The sequence below is a fragment of the Alosa alosa genome, chromosome 8, assembly GCF_017589495.1.
Source record: "Alosa alosa isolate M-15738 ecotype Scorff River chromosome 8, AALO_Geno_1.1, whole genome shotgun sequence".
In the NCBI taxonomy this organism is placed as follows: Eukaryota; Metazoa; Chordata; class Actinopteri; order Clupeiformes; family Clupeidae; genus Alosa; species Alosa alosa.
In genome coordinates, this window is record NC_063196.1 from 28,691,894 (window position 1) to 28,717,306 (window position 25,413).

The window sequence follows — 25,413 nt, forward strand, 5'->3', positions numbered from 1 at the left end:
GGACCTCACAGAGCTGGAGCCTGAGGTGGCAGCACTGTACTTCCCTAAAAGGTAGGGAACACACACACACACACACACACACACACACACACACACACACACACACACACACACAAACACACACTCACACACTCACACACTGCGTGTCCCCAGTGATGCCAGTGGCCCAGTGCGTGGTGGGGAGAACGGCATCTGCAGCCCCAGCATGTCCCCCCAGTCCGTGGGCAGCTCAGGGGCTGACAGTGGCGTGGACAGCTTCTCAGACCAGATGGGAGACCTGCCTGCTATCGCCATCTCTCTGTGTGGAGGACTAAATGACAACAGGGAGATCACCAAAGGTGAGTAACCAGCCCCCATTCATTTTTCTTAGTCATAGGAGGATGTTTATTATTGCGGCATTGAAATTCACTGTGTGTGTGTGTGTGTGTGTGTGTGTGTGTGTGTGTGTGTTGTGTCATGCAAGTATACTTTTCTAGTATTTATACAAAAACATTGTTTATTTTTTTCCTTCTGCAGAGCAATTCCAGGAGAAGGCTCTCTCCTATCAGCAGTTTGCAGAGAATCCCTCCCTAATAGATGATCCCAACTTGGTGGTGAAGATCGGCTCAAAGTGAGTACTCACTGCTCTTGTCTTGAGAGTTTCTTGATGCATCCCACGCATTCACTCACTTAATTACTCATTCACAACCAAGCTGATAAGCTCCAAATTGTGAATCATACATGATACACTTTTTAGAAGCAGTATTTCGTACAGAAGCCTTACAATGTGTCTAAAATAGTTCTGAAATGTGTTACTGCATACTTTGTGTTGACTTTGGTTATTATGATTAAAGCTTATTATCACATGCTTGATACCTTCACAAATTCAGGTTTAAATTGAAATTATCTGTACATCATCAGACTGTTATTGTATTAACTTTGCATCTGTAATCTGTTTCATCGACATATATATCAACCATGTGTTACATTGAAATATCACATAATATTCATATACCGATATTGTATTCTTACATTTTTGGTGTGTTTTTATGTCTTGACATAATGGAAGTCAGACGACTACCATTTTCACTGCATATTGTGTTCTGTATGATTATATGTGTCAAATAAAATACTGTTTGATTTGATTGATGTGATATGTAATAAAAGAGATAAGATATGATGAATATGGATGGAGGAGAGTGACGCGTGACTGCTCTCCTCCTCCTGCAGGTATTATAACTGGAGCACCGCTGCCCCTGTCATGCTCGCCCTTCAGGCCTTCCAGAAGCCTCTGCCCAAGGTACCCATCCTGCCTCAGCTCTCTCCACACCTCGGTTTAACCTGCTTTATACAGGGGAGGATTAGCCTGGGTTTTCCCATGCTGCCTTACGCGCGTGATTTTATTCACGCTGCTAGGCAGACTTCTTTTTCACCTCAATGAAGGAACCAATCACAGAACGGAGGGTGGGGGCAGCAAGACTATGATGACACACCGAAGCTGTTATGAGCTACGTACAGACGCATTTGATAGACATTCATAGTGCCCAATAAACGGCTCTGGGCATTCGTAAACCACGTTTCAAAAATGAGAAAATGAATGTCTAGTTCCCAGACCCCTTCTCAATGACTAGGCTAAGGGAAGATCACACTCTGAAGTCACTTCCTAACTTGGAATTCGGATGCACTACTTACCTGATGCATCCACAGCAAGTGGAGTCTGACCCAGTTTGATGTGCTTTAATTCAAATTGAGCTCACATTTCAGTTTTCACAACCTCTCAATCAGCCCCATACCGCTGTTTTTCTGTGCTTTATGTCAGGGTTGATTATGGACAAAAGTCAGCTGCATCCGTTACCAGAGGCAACCAAATAAGTTATTTTGATTCAGATTGAGCTTACATTCCAGTTCACATTAAATCAGTGAAGTTGATTTGAATCGAGAGCCAGCCACATCTTCCTCTTGATAATCAGGCCACTTTACACTTGATGAGTGCACTTGATCATCAGGCCACTTTACACTTGATGAGTGCACTTGATCATCAGGCCACTTTACACTTGACAAGTGTGCTTGATCATTAGGCCACCACTTGACGAGTGCACTTGTGTGTGCTCAGTGTTCGTTCTGTGGATTGGGCCTGATGGCATGCAGCTGCATCAGCATTGGTCCTATCACATCTCCTGTCTCTTTACAATTTCGTATAAAACTAATCAGATTCCCAGCTCAGCGTTTTGAAGCAATTGAAACACACGGTTGTTGGACTGGTGTGTCGCTGAGACTGTTACTGTAACAGCAGGTTTGCAGAGACAATACAAAATAGTCCACTGTGTCTCATAAAAGGCACTGCGACACCCAGAATTACCTGTGCAACCCACACGCTCAGGTCAGACGGATGTGGCGTCCTCTGATCAGACGTTCTGGATGTGTTCCTCTGCACATCTTCCATTTTCTTGCCACTTCCGTTCAACTGTGTGAAGCAGGAACCTCTCTTACGAGAAACATCAATTGTTCAGTTTTCACTTTCACCAACAGTGGTTTTTGGCAGTGTTTCACTTCTTGTCCCATACTTGAGTTCTGACTGTCTGACGTCGTGCTGGCTCAGAGATGAATGTTGGTGAATGTCCTAAAATGAAGCTTCTGAAAATTTGTTTTGTGAAACTGTGACATGCAGTTTAGTTTATCAGACATGTTGTTCTAAGTTAATGAGTGAGTGGCAGAGAGTGTGTGTGTGTATGTGTGTGTATGTGTGTGTGTGTGTGTGTGTGTGTGTGTGTGTGTGTGTGTGTGTGTGTGTATGTGTGTTTGTGTGTTAGAGAGAGAGTGGGAGCATGTGAGTGTGTGTGTATGTGTGTGTCTTTGTGTGTGCGTGTGTGAGAGAGAGAGCGAGAGAGAGAGAGTACGTGTATGTGCGTGTGTTTGTGTGTGTGTCTGTGTGTGTGTGAGAGAGAGAGATGGTGTGTGTGTGAGAGAGAGAGAGAGAAAGAAAAGCACTGCTAAGCTGCTCCACACCACTCCCCCTCAGTAACACCCCTCCCTCTGTGCTCTCCTCCACCCACTCCATTGCTTTCCTCTTTGGTTGGTTTAGTTCTCATGCTTTGATTGTGCTCGTTTTGCCCTGGAGTTTCTCTTGAGTTGCTTAAGGGAGGCCTTTGGTGCCATCCCAGTATGTTTTGCCTCACAAGTACCATCATCATCATCGTCACACACACACACACACACACACACACACACACACAACACACATACTTACAGTAAACACACACTATCTCTATCTCACTCCTTCACTCATTAACTTAAACCAACAAGTAAACAACACACAGATGTGCAGAAGAATGCTTCTCCATGTATACACCCACAACCACTAAAACACTTGTCTGTTGATGTATATATGCAGGTAAACACTTTTAGAGCAAATCTAGAACAAGACAGACACAATCATGCCAACACTACTACAAACTCTGTGTGCTTGTCTGGGCTGTGTTCTGTGGTTATTTTTTTGCGTTTGAGTTTTTCAGTTGGTTTCAGCATGTTTGGTCGTGTGCCTTACCCCCATCCAGGCCACAGTAGAGAGCATCATGAAGGAGAAGATGCCCAAGAAAGGTGGCCGCTGGTGGTTTTCCTGGCGCAGTCGGAGTAGCACTAAAGCGGTACAAGTCCTTATGTTCCTCTGACACACATATCCATTATTACATTTAAGGGTCTCAAAATGACATATATGAACTAATACACGTGAGCTTTTACAGTATATCATCGTATTTGACCCAGTTTTGACACTATTAAGTAAGTTAAGAGTCTTATCTGCAGGTTTAACAGGATAGTTGCTGTCTTTAAATTCACTTTCTTGCATTCTCCATCTCCCCCCAGGATTCTGTATCAGAACATGGTACCTGTGTGAGTGCAGACCAGGCTGGCAAGATGGCTGCCATGAACAGGTTAGTAAAGACAACACTTCATTAAAAAGATAAATTGCTTTCTGTTTATTATAGGCTTGGTTGTTGATCAGCCACTGAGGGAAATCCCCTTAACACATTCCCTGTGTATCTGAAATATTACTGTAGAAGAGACTATACTTTAAGTGTATTCTGTAGGTAGTATAGTCATGTACAGGTTGGGTTATTTGTTATTCCTGGTCATTTAACCTCTTGTGTCAGAGAATGTATAAAACAGGGGTCACCAACTAGAATTGCACAAGGTCCAGTAAACTAATCCTCCTCGCTTGCTGGGGTCTGATTAATTAGATAGGAGTTCTTGCCCTTTTGCCAGGCTTAAAATCGGTTTGCTTTCACTGACCAAAGGATTACATTTGCAGTTTTGTGGTAATACATGTATGTTTTTGGCATCCAACATATGAATGAAAAACAAAGTGTCATAAACTTTTCATCTCTAAATTTGCATTGAATACATTCCTTTCATACATTTTCAAAGTCTATGACATATTGAAATGTTGATATACATAGCCTAAAGAGGACAGTGGACTAAATAATATTCTTACATGTATGTGATTTGTCTGTTCAATACATATTGACTGTTCATAATGAGATCGAATAGCAATAGACATAGCACAGGTTTGTATGAATGTTGACTGAGCTGCTTGTTTAATAGATCTGTAGCCTACAATCTGGTTCTGTAATGATCAATGTGATTCTAGGCCAATTATTACTTTATGAAACTTGGGCAATACTAGAAGCAAAAAGTGAAAAGTGTTACACTATTTACAAATAAGTGAAAGGAGATTTTTTTTCTGTTGCTCTATGAGGACAATAGGTGTCGCCAAAGTTCCAACATTTGCTAGACTGGATTACATGTGGATTACAAAATTACAGGTAGAATGTTGCTAAATCTATCAGCAAAGTTGGCAACACTGAAATTGCTTGTTTTTGTAGGCCTACTTAAACATAACGTATAGCAACCGTTAACGACCTGGAGTTAAAGGACCAAGACGGCTCTGTTTCCCTCGCCTCGTTTTACCTCTTAAAGAAGTTTATCAAATGACTATATAACATCTTTTGTCTTTTTTGTCTTCATGTCAAAAGGCTCAGACAGGAGTCGGTCAGTTGGTGACCCCTGGCTTAAAAGAGTGTTTAGAATGTAAAACATCCAACTGATGTATTTGGTATTTGGTATTTTCTAGAAGAAAGGAAGAGTCATCATCCAGTGATGAGGACCACCAAACTGCCAAGCAGACCCCAACCATCCAATCAGAGCCCTTGCTCACTCCAGGGGGTGTGTCTTACAAGAAAACACTCCGCCTCTCCTCCGAACAACTTGTGAGTGTCTGTCTTTAGTTTCACTCACAACTAATGTGATTTTCCTGTGCGATCTCATGTACCATGTATGTGAATATTGCAGTGCCTCCTCATCTCGGTTACGCTAGATGTGATTAGAGTTTCCGTTTGCAGCTTGGGTTACCTTAATTTCCTGCCGATTAACCAAGGTGTATACATTGATTTTGCAAAATGTCGACAGTTATGAGGTTAACAAGTGTGGGCTATACATGGGAATGTATTTCTTCATTCCTCTTTTGGATTCTAGCACAATCTGATTTGAGAAAGATAAATAAGAGACAGACCACATGCAAACTCATCCTGGAACGGGCACTTTTGTAAAATACATATGGCAGCATTGTAAAGGCATTTAGGGCGGAGCGTTTGGCCTAGTTCTCAACGCCACACAACCCCAGTGAAATTTGACCCCTGACCCTGTGACCCTTGTGAGCACAGGCCAGCCTGCAGCTGAAGGATGGTCCAAACGACGCGGTGTTCAGTGTCACCACGCAGTACCAGGGCACTTGCCGCTGCGAGGGCACCATCTACCTGTGGAACTGGGATGACAAGATAGTCATCTCCGACATCGACGGCACTATCACCAGGTGAGAGGGCAGCCAGGCGAAATGTTTAGAGATGATCTCTGAACCCTGAACTCATATGTCAGAACTCAGAGGACAAAAGGACTGGCTGAACTAGCTAATCAAATCAAATTAACAGAAATCAACTCTTTTGGTGTTTCATAAAAGCAAGCCTATAGATTATGACTTCCTTTCATAAAACAAGCCTATAGATTATGACTTCCTTTCATAAAAACAAGCATATAGAATATGGTTTCCTTTCATTTAATCCATCTGTAGTAAGTAAGTGTAGAACATATGTAATAAACATGAACTGGAGATCATCAGATCCAGTTTGAGATTTGAGGTACTCTGTTTGTCCTGCCTCCTCATACTAAAGATGTCCCCCTGTACAGGTCTGACACACTTGGACACATCCTACCAACTCTGGGAAAAGACTGGACCCACCAGGGCATCGCCCAACTCTACCACAAAATCAGCCAGTAAGCACTCACTACTCTCACTCTTATAGACCCTTTCATCAATAAAAACAACAATGCTTGAACGTTCTATTTGGGCCCCAATCTACTTCCTCTACATTAAGATAACATATGGAATGTTAAAAGGAAGTCTTGTGGGGCCAACTATGATGCTGATAATGGAACTCTCTTGAAAGGGTCCATATTCCATCAATTATTATCAATCATATCACACCTTCATGAAAGCAGAAATGTATATGCTTGCTACAAGCTACAATACGTCTGTCTTCTGTGAATGTATTGTATGTCAAGTGTAATGCAGCTGACATAGAAGGTATTATGTCATGAATGAACATTCTCATATGGAGACCTTTGGTGAATGAACATGAAAGTTCTCGTATGGTTCAGTCTGAGACCTTTGGTGAATGAACATGAAAGTTCTCGTATGGTTCAGTCTGAGACCTTTGGTGAATGAACATGAAAGTTCTCGTATGGTTCAGTCTGAGACCTTTGGTGAATGAACATGAAAGTTCTCGTATGGTTCAGTCTGAGACCTTTGGTGAATGAACATGAAAGTTCACATATGGTTCAGTCTGAGACCTTTAGTGAAAGTTCCTGTATGTGTGTGTTTGTGCTCTGGAAACAGGTCTAAGTTGTGTGTGTGTTTGTGTTGCAGGAATGGGTATAAGTTCCTGTACTGCTCGGCGCGGGCCATTGGTATGGCGGACATGACGCGTGGCTATCTGCACTGGGTGAACGAGAGGGGCACCATGTTGCCTCAAGGCCCAGTGCTGCTCAGTCCCAGCAGCCTCTTCTCTGCACTGCACAGGTGAGATACACACACACACACACACACACACACACACACACACACACACAGACACAAACAAACACACTACACTACACAAACACACACAAACAAACACACTACACTACACACACACACACACACACACACACACACACACACACACAAACACACACACACACACACACACACACACTACACTACACACACACACACACACACACACACACACAAACACACACAGACACCCTACACACACAATACACACATGCAAACATCACACACTACACAGACATACATACTCACACACACACATACATACACACACACACAAGCTCACCACAAATTGTCTAGCTCTAAGTTTTGATGTCGCTTGGCAGGGAAGTGATTGAAAAGAAACCAGAGAAGTTCAAAGTGGAGTGTTTGACTGACATCAAGAACCTCTTCCACCCAAACACACAGCCCTTCTACGCTGCCTTCGGCAATCGACCTACGGTCAGTCTGCGCGCTCTCACTTCCAAATGCCCATTGCACAAATACACAACAATGAATTAAACACACACTATGTGAATGGCTTTGTATCACAGTGTGAGAAGTTGAACTTTCCCCCTTCTCCCTATATCGGACTTTAAAGACGTTTCGGTGCACTCTTGAAATGCGAGAGAGGGAGAGACTCCACTCGGTTGCACACACACATACAGTACATGCACCCATACGCACACAGTCACCCGCCACATCACAAAGTGGTTACCTAGTTGAGTGGTTTGAGCCAATATCCCCATTTGGGCTAATTTAGGCCAATTGGTAGGCTTATTTAAGAGGGGTAGCTCAGTTCCCCTGGAGAGCAAAGAGAGAGCAGCTCTCCTGTTGTGAGGTAGAGACTTACTGTAGCTTTATGCTCTGCAATTGTTGATAATTGGAATACTGAACTGGAATACGGAACTTATTTTTGTTTTGTTTGTTTGAAAGTGTTTTTTTGTTAAATAATAGCCGATTGCTATTCCTGCAAGTTTTTCTTTTGGTTATTTAATAAATAGAAATTGCACGCTGAAAACCTCTCCTGCACCTCCTTTTCCACCTACAACCCCAAGCTCACATCCCAATTGGTGGGCTGGCTGCCTCGGTCGCTCACATTTGGTGGCAGCGGTGGGATGTGTAGCGCCGCCTGAGAAACTGGATAAGAGAGGTGGAAAACGAGGACGAGGTGGAAAACGTGGACGGGGTATCAAACAAAGCCATACTTGGCAGAGGATGGCGTTCCGGCGGCTAGTACGAGCTGGCCAGGGGGAGCTCCCACAGGGGGAGGAAGAGATGCTAGAGGCAGCATTAGGAGCAACAGTGTCTGGGCAGCCAAAGCCAGATGAAGAGGTGCCAGCAGAGACTGACATGGCCGGATTGTATGCGCTGTTGCAGAAATCCTTGAAGTCCCATGAGCGAAAGTTTTTTAAGCAGGAACAGCGCTGGCGAAGTGTGCAGGTCCAGTTAAACCAGCTCCGCGATGACTTTGATGAAAGCCGTCAGCCACAAGCGCCACTGCCTGCTCAGCCACAAGCGCCACTGCCTGCTCAGCCACCAGCGCCACCGCCGCAGCTACCAGCGCCATTGCCGCCGCAACCAGCACCACTGCCTGCTCAGCCGCCAGCTTCACGGGCACCGCCAGCAAATCCAGCCGCTCCAGTAGCATGGTCGCGTGCTGCTGTGCCCAAGTTTGAAGAAGGGGAAGATATCGAGCAGTATCTAACTACGTTTGAACGGCTTGCGACTGCCTACCGGTGGCCAAGGGAGGACTGGGCCATGTACTTAGTGCCGTACCTGAGTGGCAAAGCCCGCAGTGCTTATGTGGCCATGGACATGAATGACTCAATGGATTATCACAAGGTAAAAGAGGCAATCCTGGGAAAGTACGAAATAAATGAAGAAGTCTACCGGAGAAGGTTTCGGGAGCCAGATGCCAGGCCTGGGGAATCCTAGACCTAGTGAACGAGGTGGGATGGGGGATAAAAGTTCTTACATGCCCCCTAGACATGCCAGGTAGGATGGGGGATAAAAGTTCTTTGCCCCAAAGAACGCTTTCCACCAGACGCCACCGCTCACGTGTCATATGTCACCATTGTGGCCAAGAAGGTCACATTAAGCCTGACTGCCCTGCGAGAAAGCCCATAGGTAGTAGCCACTGTTGTCTCCCAGGGTGCGAGGAGCAAGAACAGGGGGTTATGGGTAGGTTACAGACTGTCCCAGTGCTAGTGAGTGGTAAGGTGGCGAGGGCTCTGATTGATACAGGGAGCTCTCAAACCTTAGTTCAGCCCCACTTAGTGGACAAAAAGGACTGTATATCTGGTAGAACCCTAAAAGTAATTTGTGTCAATGGGGATGAACATGAATACCCCGTGGCCAAAGTATATGTGGAAGTGCATGGTCAGACCTATAGACTAACTGTTGGAATTGTGGAGAGACTAAGTCATCCAGTAGTCTTAGGACAGGATATTTTGGTACTGCCAGAGTTGGTGCAAGCCAATAAGCCTGTCAATGTGGTAGTCACTAGGTCTCGGACAAAAGCTCAGACAGAAGAGCCCCTAGAACCAGGTTCCCTGAGAGAGATGCCCTTTTTTGGAAGTGAGGTAGTACCCCCTCCCAAGCTAAAGACTAGGAAAAGTCACAGGCAAAGGCGAAGGGAGAGACTAGTGGGGACACTTCAGAATGAACAGGATGGGGAGGACATTCAAATAGGGGGTGGAGCTTGGGAAGACATTGCTGAGGACATGGAACAGCTACAGAACCAGGACCCTACATTGCAGGAGGCCTATGGCAAAGTTAGCAGTGTGGATGGTGTGGCAACGGGTGTTCCAGCTAGCCTGTCTGGAGAAAGCTATGTGTTGCGAGATGGCTTATTGTACCACCAGTCAGAGGGGAATATGCCAGAGCAGCTAGTGGTGCCTACGGTGCTGAGAGAACGAGTGCTGTCCCTGGGTCATAGCATCCCCTGGGCAGGACATCTCAGTACTGCCAAAACTTTTGAGAGGGTTGCTGCCAGGTTCTATTGGCCAGGAATGTACAAAGAGATCCAAGACCTTTGTAAATCCTGTCCTGTGTGCCAGCTGACTAGTAAGCGGAAGACTAGTCCATTTCCCCTCCAGCCCCTTCCCATTATTGAAGTCCCCTTTACATGGATAGGAATGGATATTGTTGGGCCACTCGAGAGAACCCAGAGAGGGCACCGGTATATCTTAGTAGTGTGTGATTACGCTACCCGTTATCCAGAGGCCTTTCCCCTTCGTAAAGTGACAGCTACCACCATCTCCCAAGCTATCCTACAGCTGTTCTCTAGGGTAGGGATACCCCAAGAAATCATCACTGACCAGGGAACAGCCTTTGTAGCCAAAAAGATGAGACAGGTCTATAGTTTACTGGGGATTAAGGGGATCAGGACCACACCCTATCATCCCCAGACTGATGGTCTGGTTGAGCGATACAATCAGACACTCAAGGGTATGCTCCGAAAGTATGTGTCTGCCAATGGGAAAGACTGGGACCGCTGGCTGCCATATTTGCTGTTTGCATACCGTGAGGTGCCCCAAGCTTCCACTGGCTTTGCCCCATTTGAACTGCTTTATGGAAGACCAGTGAGAGGGGCCCTTGGATTTACTAAAAAGAAGCCTGGGAGGGGCCAAAAGCACCCCAGACCAACAGTATCCTTTCCCATGTCCTTCAAATGAGGGAGAAAATGGAGGAGATGACGGAGCTGGTCGAACAACATGGAACAGGTGCAACATCGCCAGAAGGTCTGGTATGACAAGACTGCTGGGACAACGGACTCGAGAAAGGGGCAGAAGGTCCTTTGCTCCTTCCCACGCCGGGAGAACAAGTTGCTTGCACAGTGGCAGGGGCCGTTTCACTGTTACCCGCAAGATGGGCCCTGCCACATATGAAATCAACATGCCAGGCGGAGGAGGACAAAGCAGGTGTTCCACGCCAACCTGTTGAAGGAGTGGCGAGGCGGGTCACCCAAGGTAGCCTGCAGCTCCTGGTGCAAACTGTTGGAGAGGAAGACAGTGACAGTACAGAGCAGTTTTTCCAGCTACTCAACCACCCGGCCGCTCTTGACCTGGGCACCTCACTCCCACAACAGCAGAGGGAGCTAGCGCCATCATTCCCTCAGGACTGTGCCAAGACAAACCGGTTTCACCACGGGTGGTGGAGCACTCCATCCCACTGAAGGACACCACTCGGTCGCGGCAAAGGATGTATCAATCCCAGTGTCTACTGCCTCTGCTTAAAGAAGAGGTGGAGGAGATGCTGTCCCTAGGGGTCATCGAGAGGTCCTATAGTGAGTGGAGCAATCCAGTCGTCCTGGTGCCTAAAAAGGATGGGACGATCAGATTCTGCATTTGATTTCCAAAGGTAAATTCCCAGTCCCATTTTGATGCCTACCCCATGCCACGGCTAGAGGATCTAATTGAACGGCTGGGTAAGGCCAGCTTTATTACCACCCTTGATTTGTGCAAGGGTTACTGGCAGGTGCCCCTCGCTAAGCAGGACAGACCCTACACGGCTTTCAGAACTCCGCAAGGGTTGTTCCACTTCATGGTTATGCCATTTGGCCTGCAGGGGGCGCCAGCCACATTCCAGAGACTCATGGACTGTGTTCTTGAAGGTACCGAATCCTTCGCCGCAGCATATTTGGATGACATTGTAATTTATAGTACTAGCTGGACGGACCACCTACGCCATCTCTCCGATGTGCTGCAGCGCATCCAAAGAGCTGGACTTACAGTGCATCCAAAGAAATGTGACTTTGCCAAAGCAAAGTGTTACTGTAGTTCAGCTAGAAAGGCACCAACAATACCAACATCAGGGGCTCAGTTCCCAGGCAGTACACATACCCTGCTAGCAAACATATGTATCTGCTCTTTACCATATACATTTTGTGTCAGGGGTTGATTATTCAGGGCTATACAGACATAGATTAATTGGCTGTACAGTATGTTTATCTCTATAGGTTGTTGAAGGTGGTGGTTGTGTGTGTGTTCGTCTCTGGTAGGACGTGTACTCCTATAAAGAGGTGGGGGTTCCCCTCAACAGGATCTTCACTGTCAACCCAAAAGGAGAGCTGGTGCAAGAGCACGCCAAGGCTAACGTGTCCTCGTAAGTAACCCCACCTCACCGGAACAGTCAGAACCACACCACTCCACACCATGCCACGCCACACCACACCATCTCATGCATCACACCACACCACACCACGCCACACCACTCCACACCAAACCACACCACTCCACACCACTCCACACCAAACCACACCACCTCATACATCACATCACACCACTCCACTCCACACCACACCACACCACCTCATACATCACTCCACACCACACCATACCATCTTAAGCAAACCATGCATCACACCAGAACCCACCAACTTCAGCTAAGCCGGACTGGACTGAACAGTTCCTGCTGTCAAGACTTTCATTCTTTCTGCTTCAACTTTATCCTCTTGTTACAGCAATGCATTCACTATACCCTTGTTACAGCAATGCATTCACTATACCCTTGTTACAGCAATGCATTCACTATACCCTTGTTACAGCAATGCATTCACTATTCCCACATTCTCTATACCCTTCCAATCTGTTGCTCCCTTTCTGTAATGTTTTGTATTCACCTTCATTCTTCTATTTCTCGTTGTCTCTTCAAATCCATTCCTCTCATTCCTCCACCTTTCTTCATTTCCCCTCTCTCCCTCTATTTGACTAGTTCCCTCATGTCTTCTGTCAATATTTAGGTGTGTGTACGGCTCTCTCACTCTCGGTCTTCTCCTCAGGTATGTGCGTCTGGGTGAGGTGGTGGACCACGTCTTCCCTCTGCTGTTGAGATCCAGCTCCTCAGATTTCCCCTGCTGTGACACCTACAGCCACTTCACCTACTGGAGGGAACAGCTCCCCCTGGTGGACAGCCCAGAACCACACCTAGAAACAGGCAGCAGCTGAGCCCTTGCCTGTTGGAGAGACCAATTATGGAGTAATCACCCTCCATCACTGTTACCTGATCAGTTCTGCAACGGCTCAACCCTGACACACACACACACAGTCTCACACACACACACACACACACACACACACATCCCATATCCTGAATAATTCATCCTAGTTCTTTTCAATGACACCTCCGGGGGACGTTCTCTCTCCACCTTTAAAGTATTTGTGTTTGTGTTTGTGTGTAAGCTTGTACATTTTGATTTCCTGACATAGATATATTTTGATACAGAGGTAATGATGATGGAAAAAGACAAAAAAAAATCTCTGATCAGATACATTCTACTTTCTCTTAAAGACTCTTATGCTGACATCATGGTGATGAGAGTGTATGTATATGTGTGTGTGAGAACACCTGACCACCTCCACCAGGGGTCATCATGAAAATAAGATTCTATGATATGTTATAACAATATGTATGTATGGCCCTTCACACATACACATACACATGTTTTGTGCCAAATCGTTTTTTTTTGTATATGCTGCAATTGATATAACTTAATTATAACTTGTTATTTAAATAACCTTGAGGACTGTTACTGCTATGCTATGGGAACAGTGTTTCCTCAGATTGTAAACTGCTGGAGCTTAAAAAAAATCTACATTCTATACAGAAAAAAACAACAAAAATCAATATTTAGAGAGTAAGTTACCTCGCTTTCCTTGTTAAAAAAAGGTCACATAGTTTTATAAAGTGTGTATCAGGCATTGTGTTGCACTCCCCTTCTATATTATGAAGTGTACCCTATCAAACCACATAGACTCCATTATCTTCTACCAACCATTTAAAGCACCAGTGCCATTTCCAAACTCCTCATTCTGGCCCAGTCAAGCAGCCAGTCTGAACACAGCGAAACTGAAGCGTGCTGAATTGAAATGCAAAACCCATGTGTCTGTGTGTGAAGTCCCTGAAACCTCTTGAAATCTGCTGCACTGTAACTTAGCACATGTGATCACAAAGACAACAAGCTTCCTGTCAAACTTGTATTTCTGTTGATTTGTAAAACATCCAGTGCTAGTTTGTTCAATCTTGCGTTTATGACTGTGTGTGTGTGCCTTTTGAATGACTCTGATGCACAGCTTCGATGGCATATGATTTAGATCATGTAACTGGATATTTCTGGATTTGATGGCTTGTCTGTTTTGTTTTCATGTTTTGTGTAAAACAGTTCTTCACAGACTTCTCAGATGAATAGAGTCTGCACTAAAGACATTGAGTGCATTGATTTTTTGACTGAGACATTATAACAGGCTTGGGTGTCACTAAAGCATCACTTTGCACTGACCTTGAGAGAAAACAACAACTTTATGAAGTAATAATGAGAGGTAGCTTTGTGAAAACAATAATGTTATATTGGTGATGTTACAAGAGGGTTATTGATTACCTTCATGTCTGTATGTAGGTATGTATGCTCAACTGTTTTAGCTTAGTACGGCTATGGTCCCTACCTGTTCAAGATCTGTCACTGATCATCTTTACGAAGAATTTTAAGATGGTTATTTCTTTAATTGAGGAGCATACCTGTACTTTACTCTCTGTTGTTTCTGTACATTAAGATTTTTTTTAGATAGCTATGTGTGTCTCCTGATGACGATACATTGTGTCATATTCTTTCTATGAAAGAGCATCTAAAAGTGTGCTTTTATATGGCCACTGTGCTGGCTCCTTTGAGTGATATAATCTTGCATGCCATTCTTGAGTGGGTGGAACTAGTGAGATATATTTAAAGTGCAGCCACGTATATGTCTGTTAGTATTAATGTCAATAAAATGTCTTTGTAAACATATTGAGTGTAACTTATTGTGACTTGCTTTGAAAAAGGGCTTGAAAAGGGTACACTAATGATTTATGAGTAGTTTAGCACTTAATATTCATTGTACTGTATATGATATGACAATAATAATTTCAGGTAAAACATATGCAGAATTAATGCAAATGGTTGGCCTTAGTATACCATCAATACCACCAATAGCATGCCATCTTTTTTACATCACCAAATGTTGAGAGTAGAGTATTTGATTTGATTATACAGGCATATTGTTTTAATTACTACTAAAAACTACTCAAATGGTCACATTACACTAGAGGAATCGGCTGAGTTTCTCCTGAGCCAGGCTGAGGCGCTCGATGCGGCTCTTCAGGTCATGGCGGTGGCGGCTGCCGTCTGAGCTCTCGCACAGGGCCTTCTCCAAATCCACGCCCTCCATGAGGCTCAGCATCTCACTGCAGAGAAACCGTGCCGACTGCTTCAGCAGAAAGAACCGGATCAACATGGGGATCTGATCCGCCAGGCGCTGAATCACTATCTGAGAGTGACAGAGACAGAGGGAAGAGGAGACAGAGAGAGAGCAGAGAGAAAAAAAGAGAAGAAAGTGGGGTTAGTCGGGCCATCCTGTCCTCATGTTTGTTTATTTTTTTATTTCACTATAGAAATGGAGGTGTGTAGAAATTAATTTGATTCACTTTTAGCATCTAAAAGGACAAACGTTACCAAATGCCTTGAGTAGTTACAAAATACCTGAAGTACATGTTTATGAGGAGGGTGTAGTGACATACAATAGTTGATCATCTTTAAACTGGTTTGGGGCTTTCAGATATTTCAACTGTATACACTGCGCTTGCTGCAAAATAGTAGTGGCCACTATTTCACCTCGGTGTGCACAAGGGCTCGCTGATCGGCACACTGTCACTTGCGCAGCGGCAAACTGTTCCATTGAAAATAACAGGTATCAGAGGGTAGCGGTTCCGCTGTCCTATTGTATCTTAAGTACCTACAAGTCAAATCTCTGTCAGATATATGGTTTGGTATGGCACATATCTCATAATGTACCTCATAATATGCTTGGAACATGTCTGGGTATTTGTTCCTGCTGTCATAGTCAGCCCAGTTCACTGGTGTGGCATCCTCCATCTTTGTCAGGGATTTAAAGTAGATGGTGTCCTGTGTGTAGACAAGCTGCTCCATCTGAAACTGCTCCCGGATCCTCTCCTCCACTTTGGTCTCTTGTTTTGACTGAATTTTGTCAATCTTGTTCTGAATGAACAATGAAAACATGTAATTTTGACTGACACATCTCTGGAGATGAAGATAGTGAACTTGAAGACTACTATTTAATGTGTTGAGCTTGAAATATTCAATATTCACTCAAGGAAATGATAACAGCTTATGTCAAACAAATATAAAGAAACATGATGTGACTACACATACAACATTTTGATATTATTCTTACTTACCATTGCAACACAGTGAAGGAAGGGATAGTTCGAGAAGCAAGTTTTTGAGACATCAATGAACTGCACCTGGACAGTTTCTAGAAAAAAAATATTTGAATATAATGGAGTATCTATACCCACAATTGTCAAGTATATTATACTTGAAAATATTCAGTTGTTGAGGAAGTGACTCATTTGGGACTTTAGTTACCTCTAATAACTTTCAAAGTCTCTAGTGCAGGGCTCAATAGCTTCATCATCAACCTTTGGACGACTGTCTCAAACACTTTATAGTCGCTGAAACCAGGGAGCTCTCTTCCCCTGTGCTTCAGGTCATACTCCTTTTCCACATCTTGCATTGTTTTAGCAACTGTTGGATAAAGTTGCCAAATGGTGAATGGAAAAAAACGATGATAACATTTTCGTGATCGTCAGTCTAGTCATGGGAGGCACTTTTTGTAATTCAAAGAAATATTTTGTACAGTTGAGCAGTTGAATTGTTGTTGTTTTTGTGAGCAACACTTACATGACTCTTGACTGCATTTAAGTTCATCGCTCCACTTCTGGAAATGGCTGCGCAGGATTACAAAGAGGTTTTCCTCATTCACTACCTCCCCAGCACTCAAGTTGTTGATCTTGTCATTGAACAATGTTAAAATCTGCAATGAGACAAACACTCATGTTATTCTATGCACGTCAAGCTGTTGGTGATGCAATTCAATTATCAAGCATGTTTTTTCCTCTTAAAGGTTGCATCAGCGATAGTGGGGATACGTCACTTCTGTTGATGTTCAAACAAAACAGAGAACTAGCTTGTTACTCCCTCCCTCCTGTGCAATTAAAACTCCTAAACGCGCATCTTGTCGGTTATTGGTTGAAACACTTTATTTTGCCTTTGAGTGGGTTGCCAACCCTTGTTGATAGCAATTGTTTTTTGTGTACAGATCTCGGAGCCTAGGCTGCCTACAGAGACACGTTTTTTTGACGGCCTGCTTATGGGGCAGACAGCTAGTGGATCGTTAGGAAAGATTAGATGAATGGAATCATTTATGTTTGGGCCTTTTTTGGGCCTGAAATCACTGATACAACTTTTAATAGGAACCATTAATCATTCAGAGTTATGGAGAGGTTATCATAAATCATATATCTGTATTTAGAGATCATGCTGAGCTGTACTCACATCAACCAGGTATGTTTTCTTCTGCTGGGGTTCTGAGGGGGGACCTTCTGGGCATTCATTTAGGAATTTCCTTGACTGAAGAGTTCCATCTTCACCTGCTCTGACAATGTTGGCAGAGCTTTCTGAAACACACACACACACACACACACACAAAACAAAGAGATAAGGAAAGAGAGTCAAAATATTTACATGATTAAAAATATGAAAAATATGCCAAATAATTTTTATATGTCAGAATGCAAACCCTGAAACTACCCTTTTTATACGTAGAAATCTCAGTATACTGCCTAACTTAAAGTTTGTACTGTATGCTTCTCTTCAACACTTACTTTGATGTGGTCAACCAAATCTTGGGTCAGTTTGGTAGCAAGGCATTGGGTTGTGGCTTTGTCTTCATTAAGAAGACAGCTATGAAGCAATTATTTTATTATAAAAAAATATATTGTAAAACATTGTCAAATTTGAAAAACAACATTGCAATCAACAAATTAGCATTTCTACTAAATAATGATATAAAACACATTGTTTTTACTGGCACATAAACAGAAACAAAACATATCAATGAACATAGTATTGTTCAACAGACAAATCTAGTCCAATCTATGTTGATCCAGTCCATTGGAAGTGTTTTTCAAACAAAAGAACAATGACTAGTACCACCTACCTGAAGTACTTGTGTTGTCTGAAGAAATCTCTCTCCATCCTGGTGGCCTCTGCTAGAGGTGTCTTGTCCTGAATTTGCTGCTGACCACGGCATTTCACAACTATGTAGCCTTTGCTCAGTGGGATGACTCGATTATGAACGATATCCAGAACATTCTTTTCTGTGCCACGATCTATGAGGTCTGGCTTAGTCAGAATAGCTGTAAACACACATTAGTGAGAAATATATGAATTGTACAATATTTTTCTTAAAGAAATCATAACTAGTTTAGACGTCTATTACCCAAAGTTCTTTTCCCATCAGGATCAACTTCCTGGGCCATCTTGAGAGCTTCAGTTGTTGCTATATCAACATTACATGGGACCACCACCAAGTTGATTGTCTCACTCTTCTCAATAAAGCTGAGAATGAGCCTTTTAATCTACAAAAGACAAACTTCTGAGGTTAATTTTATCCATTGAAAACTATATATATATATATATATATATATATATATATATTGTGATGACAAATTAGCATTATATATATATATATATATATATATATATATATATATATATATATATATATATAAAATAGGGCTGTCAAAATAACTGATTAAAAAAATGTGTGCAGATTAATCGATTCCATATGACCTTTGACCCCGAGCCGTTCTAGTCAGTAAAAAATTAGGAGAGAGAAGAAAACGTGCTGCCTGGATCATTGATTGGAACATTTACTTTTAAAAAGGGCCTGATGGTGTTGATAAAAAATAAACTGTTGAAAATAAAGTCCTCTGCAATGTTTGCAGCAAGGAATTTGCATATCACCGGAGTTCATCAACTCTAAAGCACATCAATGCAAAGAAATAAGTGTTGACATTGAGGGGAGTGTTAATTTATTTTCATTGTGTCCCCTAGGTTATATCTGTGGCCTGAAATGCTTTGTATGTGAAAAAAAACTTCTTCCCGAAGCACTTTATTTTGAATTTATTTGAATTTGAAGCACTTTGAATTTATTTCCTCAGCATATTAGGTCATATCATAGATTATTATGGCACTTATTTGAACAGTGAAAATAATAATAAAAGAGTTTTTGAACTTTAATGTCCCTAATGCTGATTATTCAATGATTCATTTGAATTTAAATATTTAAAATACTTTCACATCAAAAACTATATATGTGATTAATTTAGATTAATTAATCACAGAGTATGTAATTAATTAGATTCATTTTTTTTAATCGATTGACAGCCCTAATATATAATGCTAATTTGTTATCACAATCATCATTAGTTTACCATATCCCATCCCCAATGAACGTTTCAGTTTGGAAACATACTGTCAAAAACTGATTCATATATTTTCTGCCTGACTCAAATGATCAAAACATATTTGAAAGTTTAAAAAAGTGCCCTAAATTCTTTCCCTTACCTGATCTCCAATGTCCTCAGGTTGTCCTTTCACAGGAACCCGGGCAATGCCGGGTAAATCAATCAGAGTGAGGTCACACACTTCAGGAGACATGATCTCTAGACTGATCAGCTCGTCACAGATCCCAACACCGTCTCCAGCCAGCTCATTCTGGGCTGATGGACACATTGATGAAGGGATGTTTAGGTCACTTTAACCCAATGATTTATGTTCTCTTAAACACATTAATATTGTACAAACTAGATGTACCGCAGAGCGGTACAAAATATGACCGCCGCCCAGTCCAGCACATTTTTTCCACAAAAATAAATCACGCTGAAAGGCCTATATGATTCTAACTGTCTCACTAAATTGCATTATCCACACTCAATTCTCATTGGTATCTGCTAGACAACAAGTACCAAAACATGATTAGTTCATAGATTTCACATGTAAAATTCATTTTATACAACCCCACCCCCATCTTGCCATAATTCTGAGAAATTCTTGAATTGTGTGCATGTGTGCGTGTACACGTTTATCTTTATGTGTGTGTGTGTGTGTGTGTGTGTGCTTGTGTGTGTTTGCCTGCGTATGTGTGTTTGTGCATGTGCATGCATGCGTACATATGTCTACTGTGTGAGTATGTGTCATACGTATGATTACTGTGAATGTATGTGTGTGCGTGTGTATCTGTTTATGCACATGTGTGCACATGGAATGGATTAACATGACCCCTGGAGGCAAACATACAGAAAAAATTGGTCATCCTAGGCCCTACGGTTCTCAAGATATTCACAGAAAACTGTGTCTGCCCTACCCTCCTTTTCGGGGTCCAGTACAGCGGGGGCTACAGATCAAAACGAAAAACGATGGTTCCATGCTATCCATGTGGGGTTACATGCCCACCAAGTTTCGCGGTACCCCCGGTCTTTCAGTGTCCCGGGAATCCTTGTTGATGTCACGGTCACTAAATGTACACATAAATTATTTTATTGTAAGGCCCCCATGAACGAAAGTTCACAAAACTTGGCATGCATTCGGAGGGTGTCATAATGATCCTACACTTTCAATTTCGTGCAGTTTTGACCATGTCAGCCAGAGATATTGTGATGAAAACACCTAATTTTTGCTTTTAATTTTTAACTAGGTGGCTTATACATGAAATAAGTGGTAATGGGATGGGTTGACATGCCCCTTAAGACCAACATACAAAAAAAAGGTGGACCTCCTTGGCCCTACGGTTCTCGAGATTTTCACAGAAAACTGTCTCCGGCCACCTACAGGCCAGTTGGTGTATAGTAACATAAATTAATTTATTGTGTGGCCCCCATGAAAGGAATTGCACCTAAACTTGGTGTGCATTCAGAGGGTGTCATAATGATCCTACACTTCCAATTTCGTTTTGACTATGTTAGGTCACAGATACCCGATTACAACACCTCATTTTTACTTTTTGTGTTTAACTAGGTGGCTAGGTGGCTATACATGAAATGAGTGGTTATGGAATGGCTTGACATGGCCCCCTTGAGATCAACATACAAAATAAATGGTCCTCCTAAACCTTACGGTTTTCGAGATATTCACAGAAAACTGTGTCTGCCCTACCCTCCTTTTCGAGGTGCAGTCCTCTTGGGGGCTACAGATCAAAACGAAAAAACGATGGTTCCATGCTATCCATGTGGGGTTACATGCCCACCAAGTTTTCGCTCTTACCCGGTCTTTCAGTGTCCCGGGAATCCTTGACGGAAATTTGGACATGCGAAAAAGAAATTTTCGCTGCGCGGCGGTCATAATTATATCTAGGGTCTCCAAATTTCTAAAATGTAAGTGTAACATATGACATTGTAATCAACAATAACAGCATCACAAGGATCACCATCGTATCACTAAGTCACCGTATCATGGTGCACGATTGCTTCTTTATTGCCTCAACACTAGCGGAGGCTGTGGCAGTAGTTTTTTGGTTGTCTGTCTGTCTTGGTCAAGGTCACTATGGGCTCATATACTGTAAGTCCCATTATTGTGCATGCCATATCTCAAGAGCTCATTGATATATATAATATATATTATTTATTTATTTATTTATTTATTTATTTATTTATTTTTTAAATGAAAGGTTCACTTGGACTCACTTGAATTTTTTTGGGGAAAAAAATTGAATTTTGTCAAAGGTCAAAATCTTTGACTTTATATTCTTGTTGAACACAATATATCAGTAACGCCTCAAGGGAATCCAATCATAACCAGTACAGCACTAACACATATATGGATTAATTGATTACATTTCAGTGGTCAAAGGTCAAGGCCACAATATGTAGACTGAAACTGATGTGGTTCACAGAGGCATACCTCTGGTGGTATTTTTTTTGTGTCACTTCAGATAAGTTATTTCACCGAATAAATTCTATCATTTATAAGTGAGGACCCCAGTGGAAAAAACACTAATAAACTCCATCCTACCAGCAACAACATACTGCTCAACCAATGAGGGGTCAGAGAACTCAGTAGACGTGTCTTTGTAGGAGATGATGGCCTTCCACTGTACACCTCCCAACAGCTTTCTCAACTTCAGCATCAGTGGGCATCGAGTTACGATGCCTGAACAGAAAGAGATATTTTTGATTGTGAAATCAATGTTCATAATCTTCGCTTGAATCTTATAATAAGTTTAGGCTTATTTGATCGCAATCTGTTATGTCATTGGCAAAAACATTGTTACACATGAAATATTCTGTTTGTTATTTATGGCACATTTTACACACCATTACAATAGAGTATTTCCTAAAAGAGTTCTACAAGACTTGCTGTACAACATTTGCAGTGAATATGTACGTTTATTCTTACCGCTGCCTCTAGGAAGAGTTACTCCAGACAGCGCCTCCAACACAGAGCTCTTTCCTGAGCTCTGGTCTCCAATCACAGCTATGGCAGGCAAGGCCAGATCCTCATCGATGCCCATGAGACGGAGGGAGTCGATGAGGTCTAGATAGGGTCGAACTCGCTCGTTCAACTGGCCGTGGAACACCCCCTCCATTTCCTTGTTGAAGCTAGAGAAACGGAAGAAACACCCTTACAGTGAGTTTGTTGCTGCAAATAGAAATATCTAAAACTGTTATTGAATGTGATGAACATAATCCGTACATTTTCCATGTCCTCTCTTCAGTAAGAGAAGGCATTTCCTCATCACTGTCCACTGGATTCCATTGGTCCATTGTTTTATAGATTAGTAACTTAGTCATCAAAAGCAAGATGGACTTACATGAACTAGTTGAAAATGAATTACATAAAAGAATATGTAGAGAGAGGAGAGAGAGAGGGGGAGAGATAATGTATGAAATAATAGAAACAATATTCATGGGATTTACACTGTTACATACTTACTTTATTTACTTATTTTTTATCACTCTATCAATACGGCTTTATGAAATATAAACTACTTTAGGATAAATGAATAGGTAATAGGATCAATTCATATGTAAAACATGTGAAGCCAGATTGTTGTCATTGCAGATATTATGTTAACAAAAAACATCTTCAAATAAAGAGGAATTCATTGAAAATATTTAATAATTTGTATTGAGTTATACAGCTGGTTACACTGTTTTACTAGAATTTCAGTTATTGAAGTCCTTTCTCCATCTTCGTATTCACATAAGCATACTTCCGCACTTGAAGCAGTGTCATCTAAGATAACTTTTCGATCAGTAGAAATAATCAGACTCACCTTACTTCTGCAAGTTGTTAGCATTAAGTGAGCGCAGTCAATTTAGCCAGCTTTTATTTGACCACATACATTTGAATTGAAATTGAAAGAGAATTAAGGAATTTCCAGTAAACTGCTGTCATGCTAGTGGCATGTGCTGTGGTAGAAAAAAGACATCAAGTACTAATGGCAAAGCCAAGTATGTCATATAGTATATGTAGAGATGTAATGAAATGAAAGTGTTCACACTTAACAACATCAGTAGAATGTTCACAAAGGTATTGTCAAACATTCATTGTTCATATGTTTATATTTATTTTAGTAGAGACTTTTATCCAAAGGGACTTACATAGCCTATCAATTACATTTCAAGGGCCATTGTCCCAACTCTGGGTTTGCTCAAGGACACAATGGTGGAAGCCATGGTAATGAACCTACAAATTTTCAGACAACTGCATGCTAGCCCAGCTCCTTAGCCACTACAGTACAATAAATATATTTTACTTACTTACTTACCACCAACCATTGGTATCCTATTAGTATGTGCACTCTGTTTTGTTATATGACTTAGGCTAGCTTGTTGAGTATCGATCAACGTTCATTGAAAAACATTGAAAGCATTTGCAAATAAAGTATTAGAGCTGATATAAATTAAGTTAATGCTAACTCTTGTAGAGTGCATCAATTGGCAGCATTTATTTCTTACATTGTACATGGTCCCTAACATGGTCCTTATGTGATTCACCAGAAATCTCTAATTTGTTTTTTTTCATCAGCTCATTCTTCCAAAACGATTTTTGTTTGTGTTGGTCTTACAATGTATACAATGATACTGATACAATTTTACAACTATATCAAATAAATGGTGTGTCAATATAAAAGAAATGTAAGGGTGCCAGTTACAGTGTTGGTGTCACACCTGCACCAGGTTCTCAACTGGCCACGCCCCCTCTGAACTCTCCTTCCACTCACATTCACCTCTCCAATTCTCCTGATTGCTGATCACTGTCACCTGTACCCCTGGGACTCCTATATAAACAGCCCCATTCCGCACATTCACTTTCTGGCCTCCTCTCACACCAGTACAAGTCTCAGAACTCTTGTGTGGTTTTTCCAGCGGATCCCGGTCTGTCTCCAGTGTTTTCCCCCCTTGGTTCGGTTAAGTACTGTTTTTTTGAGCTTTGACCTTTTGGATTTTGAATAACTTTTTTTGAACATTATTCTCCTGTGTTTTTTCAGACATCCTGTTCCCGGAAGTGTTTTTGTTGAGCCATTTTCTGTCAAGATTAAAACGAAGTCTGCTGATTCAACCTTATACTCTGTTTCTAAGTCCTTTGACAGTTCGCCTGTGGTAAAATATAAGTATTAACCCAAAAAGAGGCAAAAAGTAACGCACAGACAAGCCGACCGTAGTTTTTACGATAAGTCTGTCATAGACAAAGTCTTACCATTATTTGTAGAACTAAAAAGGATTTTCTAGATGGATTAAAAGAGCTGTCATCATAAGGAAAAGCTGTTATTTCTCCAAACTCCCTAAGAGAGGTTGACCTCAGAGGTCATGGACAAGATAAACCAAAAATAACTGATCAAAGAAATGTAGACATTACAAGGATGAAGTGTAGCCAATTGGACAACAACAACCTGAGTAGACATTTAAAGGTGCTATAAACAGTGTGGGGTAACGTCACTACTTTTGACGTTCAAACAATAGAGAGCTAACCCGCTACTCCCTCCCACCCCTCACTCTCCCTCTCATGCAATTGAAACTTTCCTAAACGCGCATCTCGTTTGCTGGAACAGTTTGTGATGTTTTTATGGGCAAGGTTGGCCCAAGTTGATTTATGGCTGTTTTTGGAGCCTATGGAGACTGCATTTTTTACAGTGTATTCGGGCACAGACAGCTAGCGGATGGTGAGGTGATAGCTGTATGTGACAAAAGATGTTTTAGCTTAGAAACAGTGTTACATCGCTTATAGCACCTTAAACAGCTAAAGTGTTGTCTAAATAACAATGCAAAGGAAAAACTTGAATCAAATTCACAGCCTGGTTAAGTTCCCTGTGACTGAATAGAAGGCCTTTGTTTTGGTGTTAAACTGTGAGGCTATTGTGGCATGTCAGAAACTAAAACTGTTTTTAAAACAC

At 42.1% G+C, this 25,413-nt stretch overlaps 1 protein-coding gene and 1 pseudogene across 4 annotated transcripts in view; one reads left to right on the plus strand and one right to left on the minus strand.

The window, feature by feature from the left end:
* lpin1b (lipin 1b) overlaps positions 1-14,903 on the plus strand; it is a 39,506-nt gene extending 24,603 nt beyond the window's left edge. For 2 of the 4 annotated variants that reach the window (XM_048250917.1, XM_048250919.1), the window contains exons 8-20: positions 1-51; positions 154-338; positions 517-610; positions 1,210-1,279; positions 3,534-3,623; positions 3,841-3,908; positions 5,108-5,243; positions 5,697-5,845; positions 6,217-6,303; positions 6,956-7,108; positions 7,468-7,582; positions 12,126-12,229; positions 12,906-14,903. The exon at positions 1-51 is cut by the window's left edge and continues 43 nt beyond it. In XM_048250917.1, the coding sequence (XP_048106874.1) occupies positions 1-51; positions 154-338; positions 517-610; positions 1,210-1,279; positions 3,534-3,623; positions 3,841-3,908; positions 5,108-5,243; positions 5,697-5,845; positions 6,217-6,303; positions 6,956-7,108; positions 7,468-7,582; positions 12,126-12,229; positions 12,906-13,071 (1,468 nt within the window). In that variant the 3' untranslated portion in view covers positions 13,072-14,903. The remainder of the gene's footprint in view (positions 52-153; positions 339-516; positions 611-1,209; positions 1,280-3,533; positions 3,624-3,840; positions 3,909-5,107; positions 5,244-5,696; positions 5,846-6,216; positions 6,304-6,955; positions 7,109-7,467; positions 7,583-12,125; positions 12,230-12,905) is intronic. The other 2 variants (XM_048250918.1, XM_048250920.1) reach the window with 2 other exon arrangements.
* Positions 14,904-15,042: 139 nt separating this feature from the next.
* Positions 15,043-22,792, minus strand: LOC125299062 (annotated as a pseudogene).
* Positions 22,793-25,413: the final 2,621 nt, after the last annotated feature.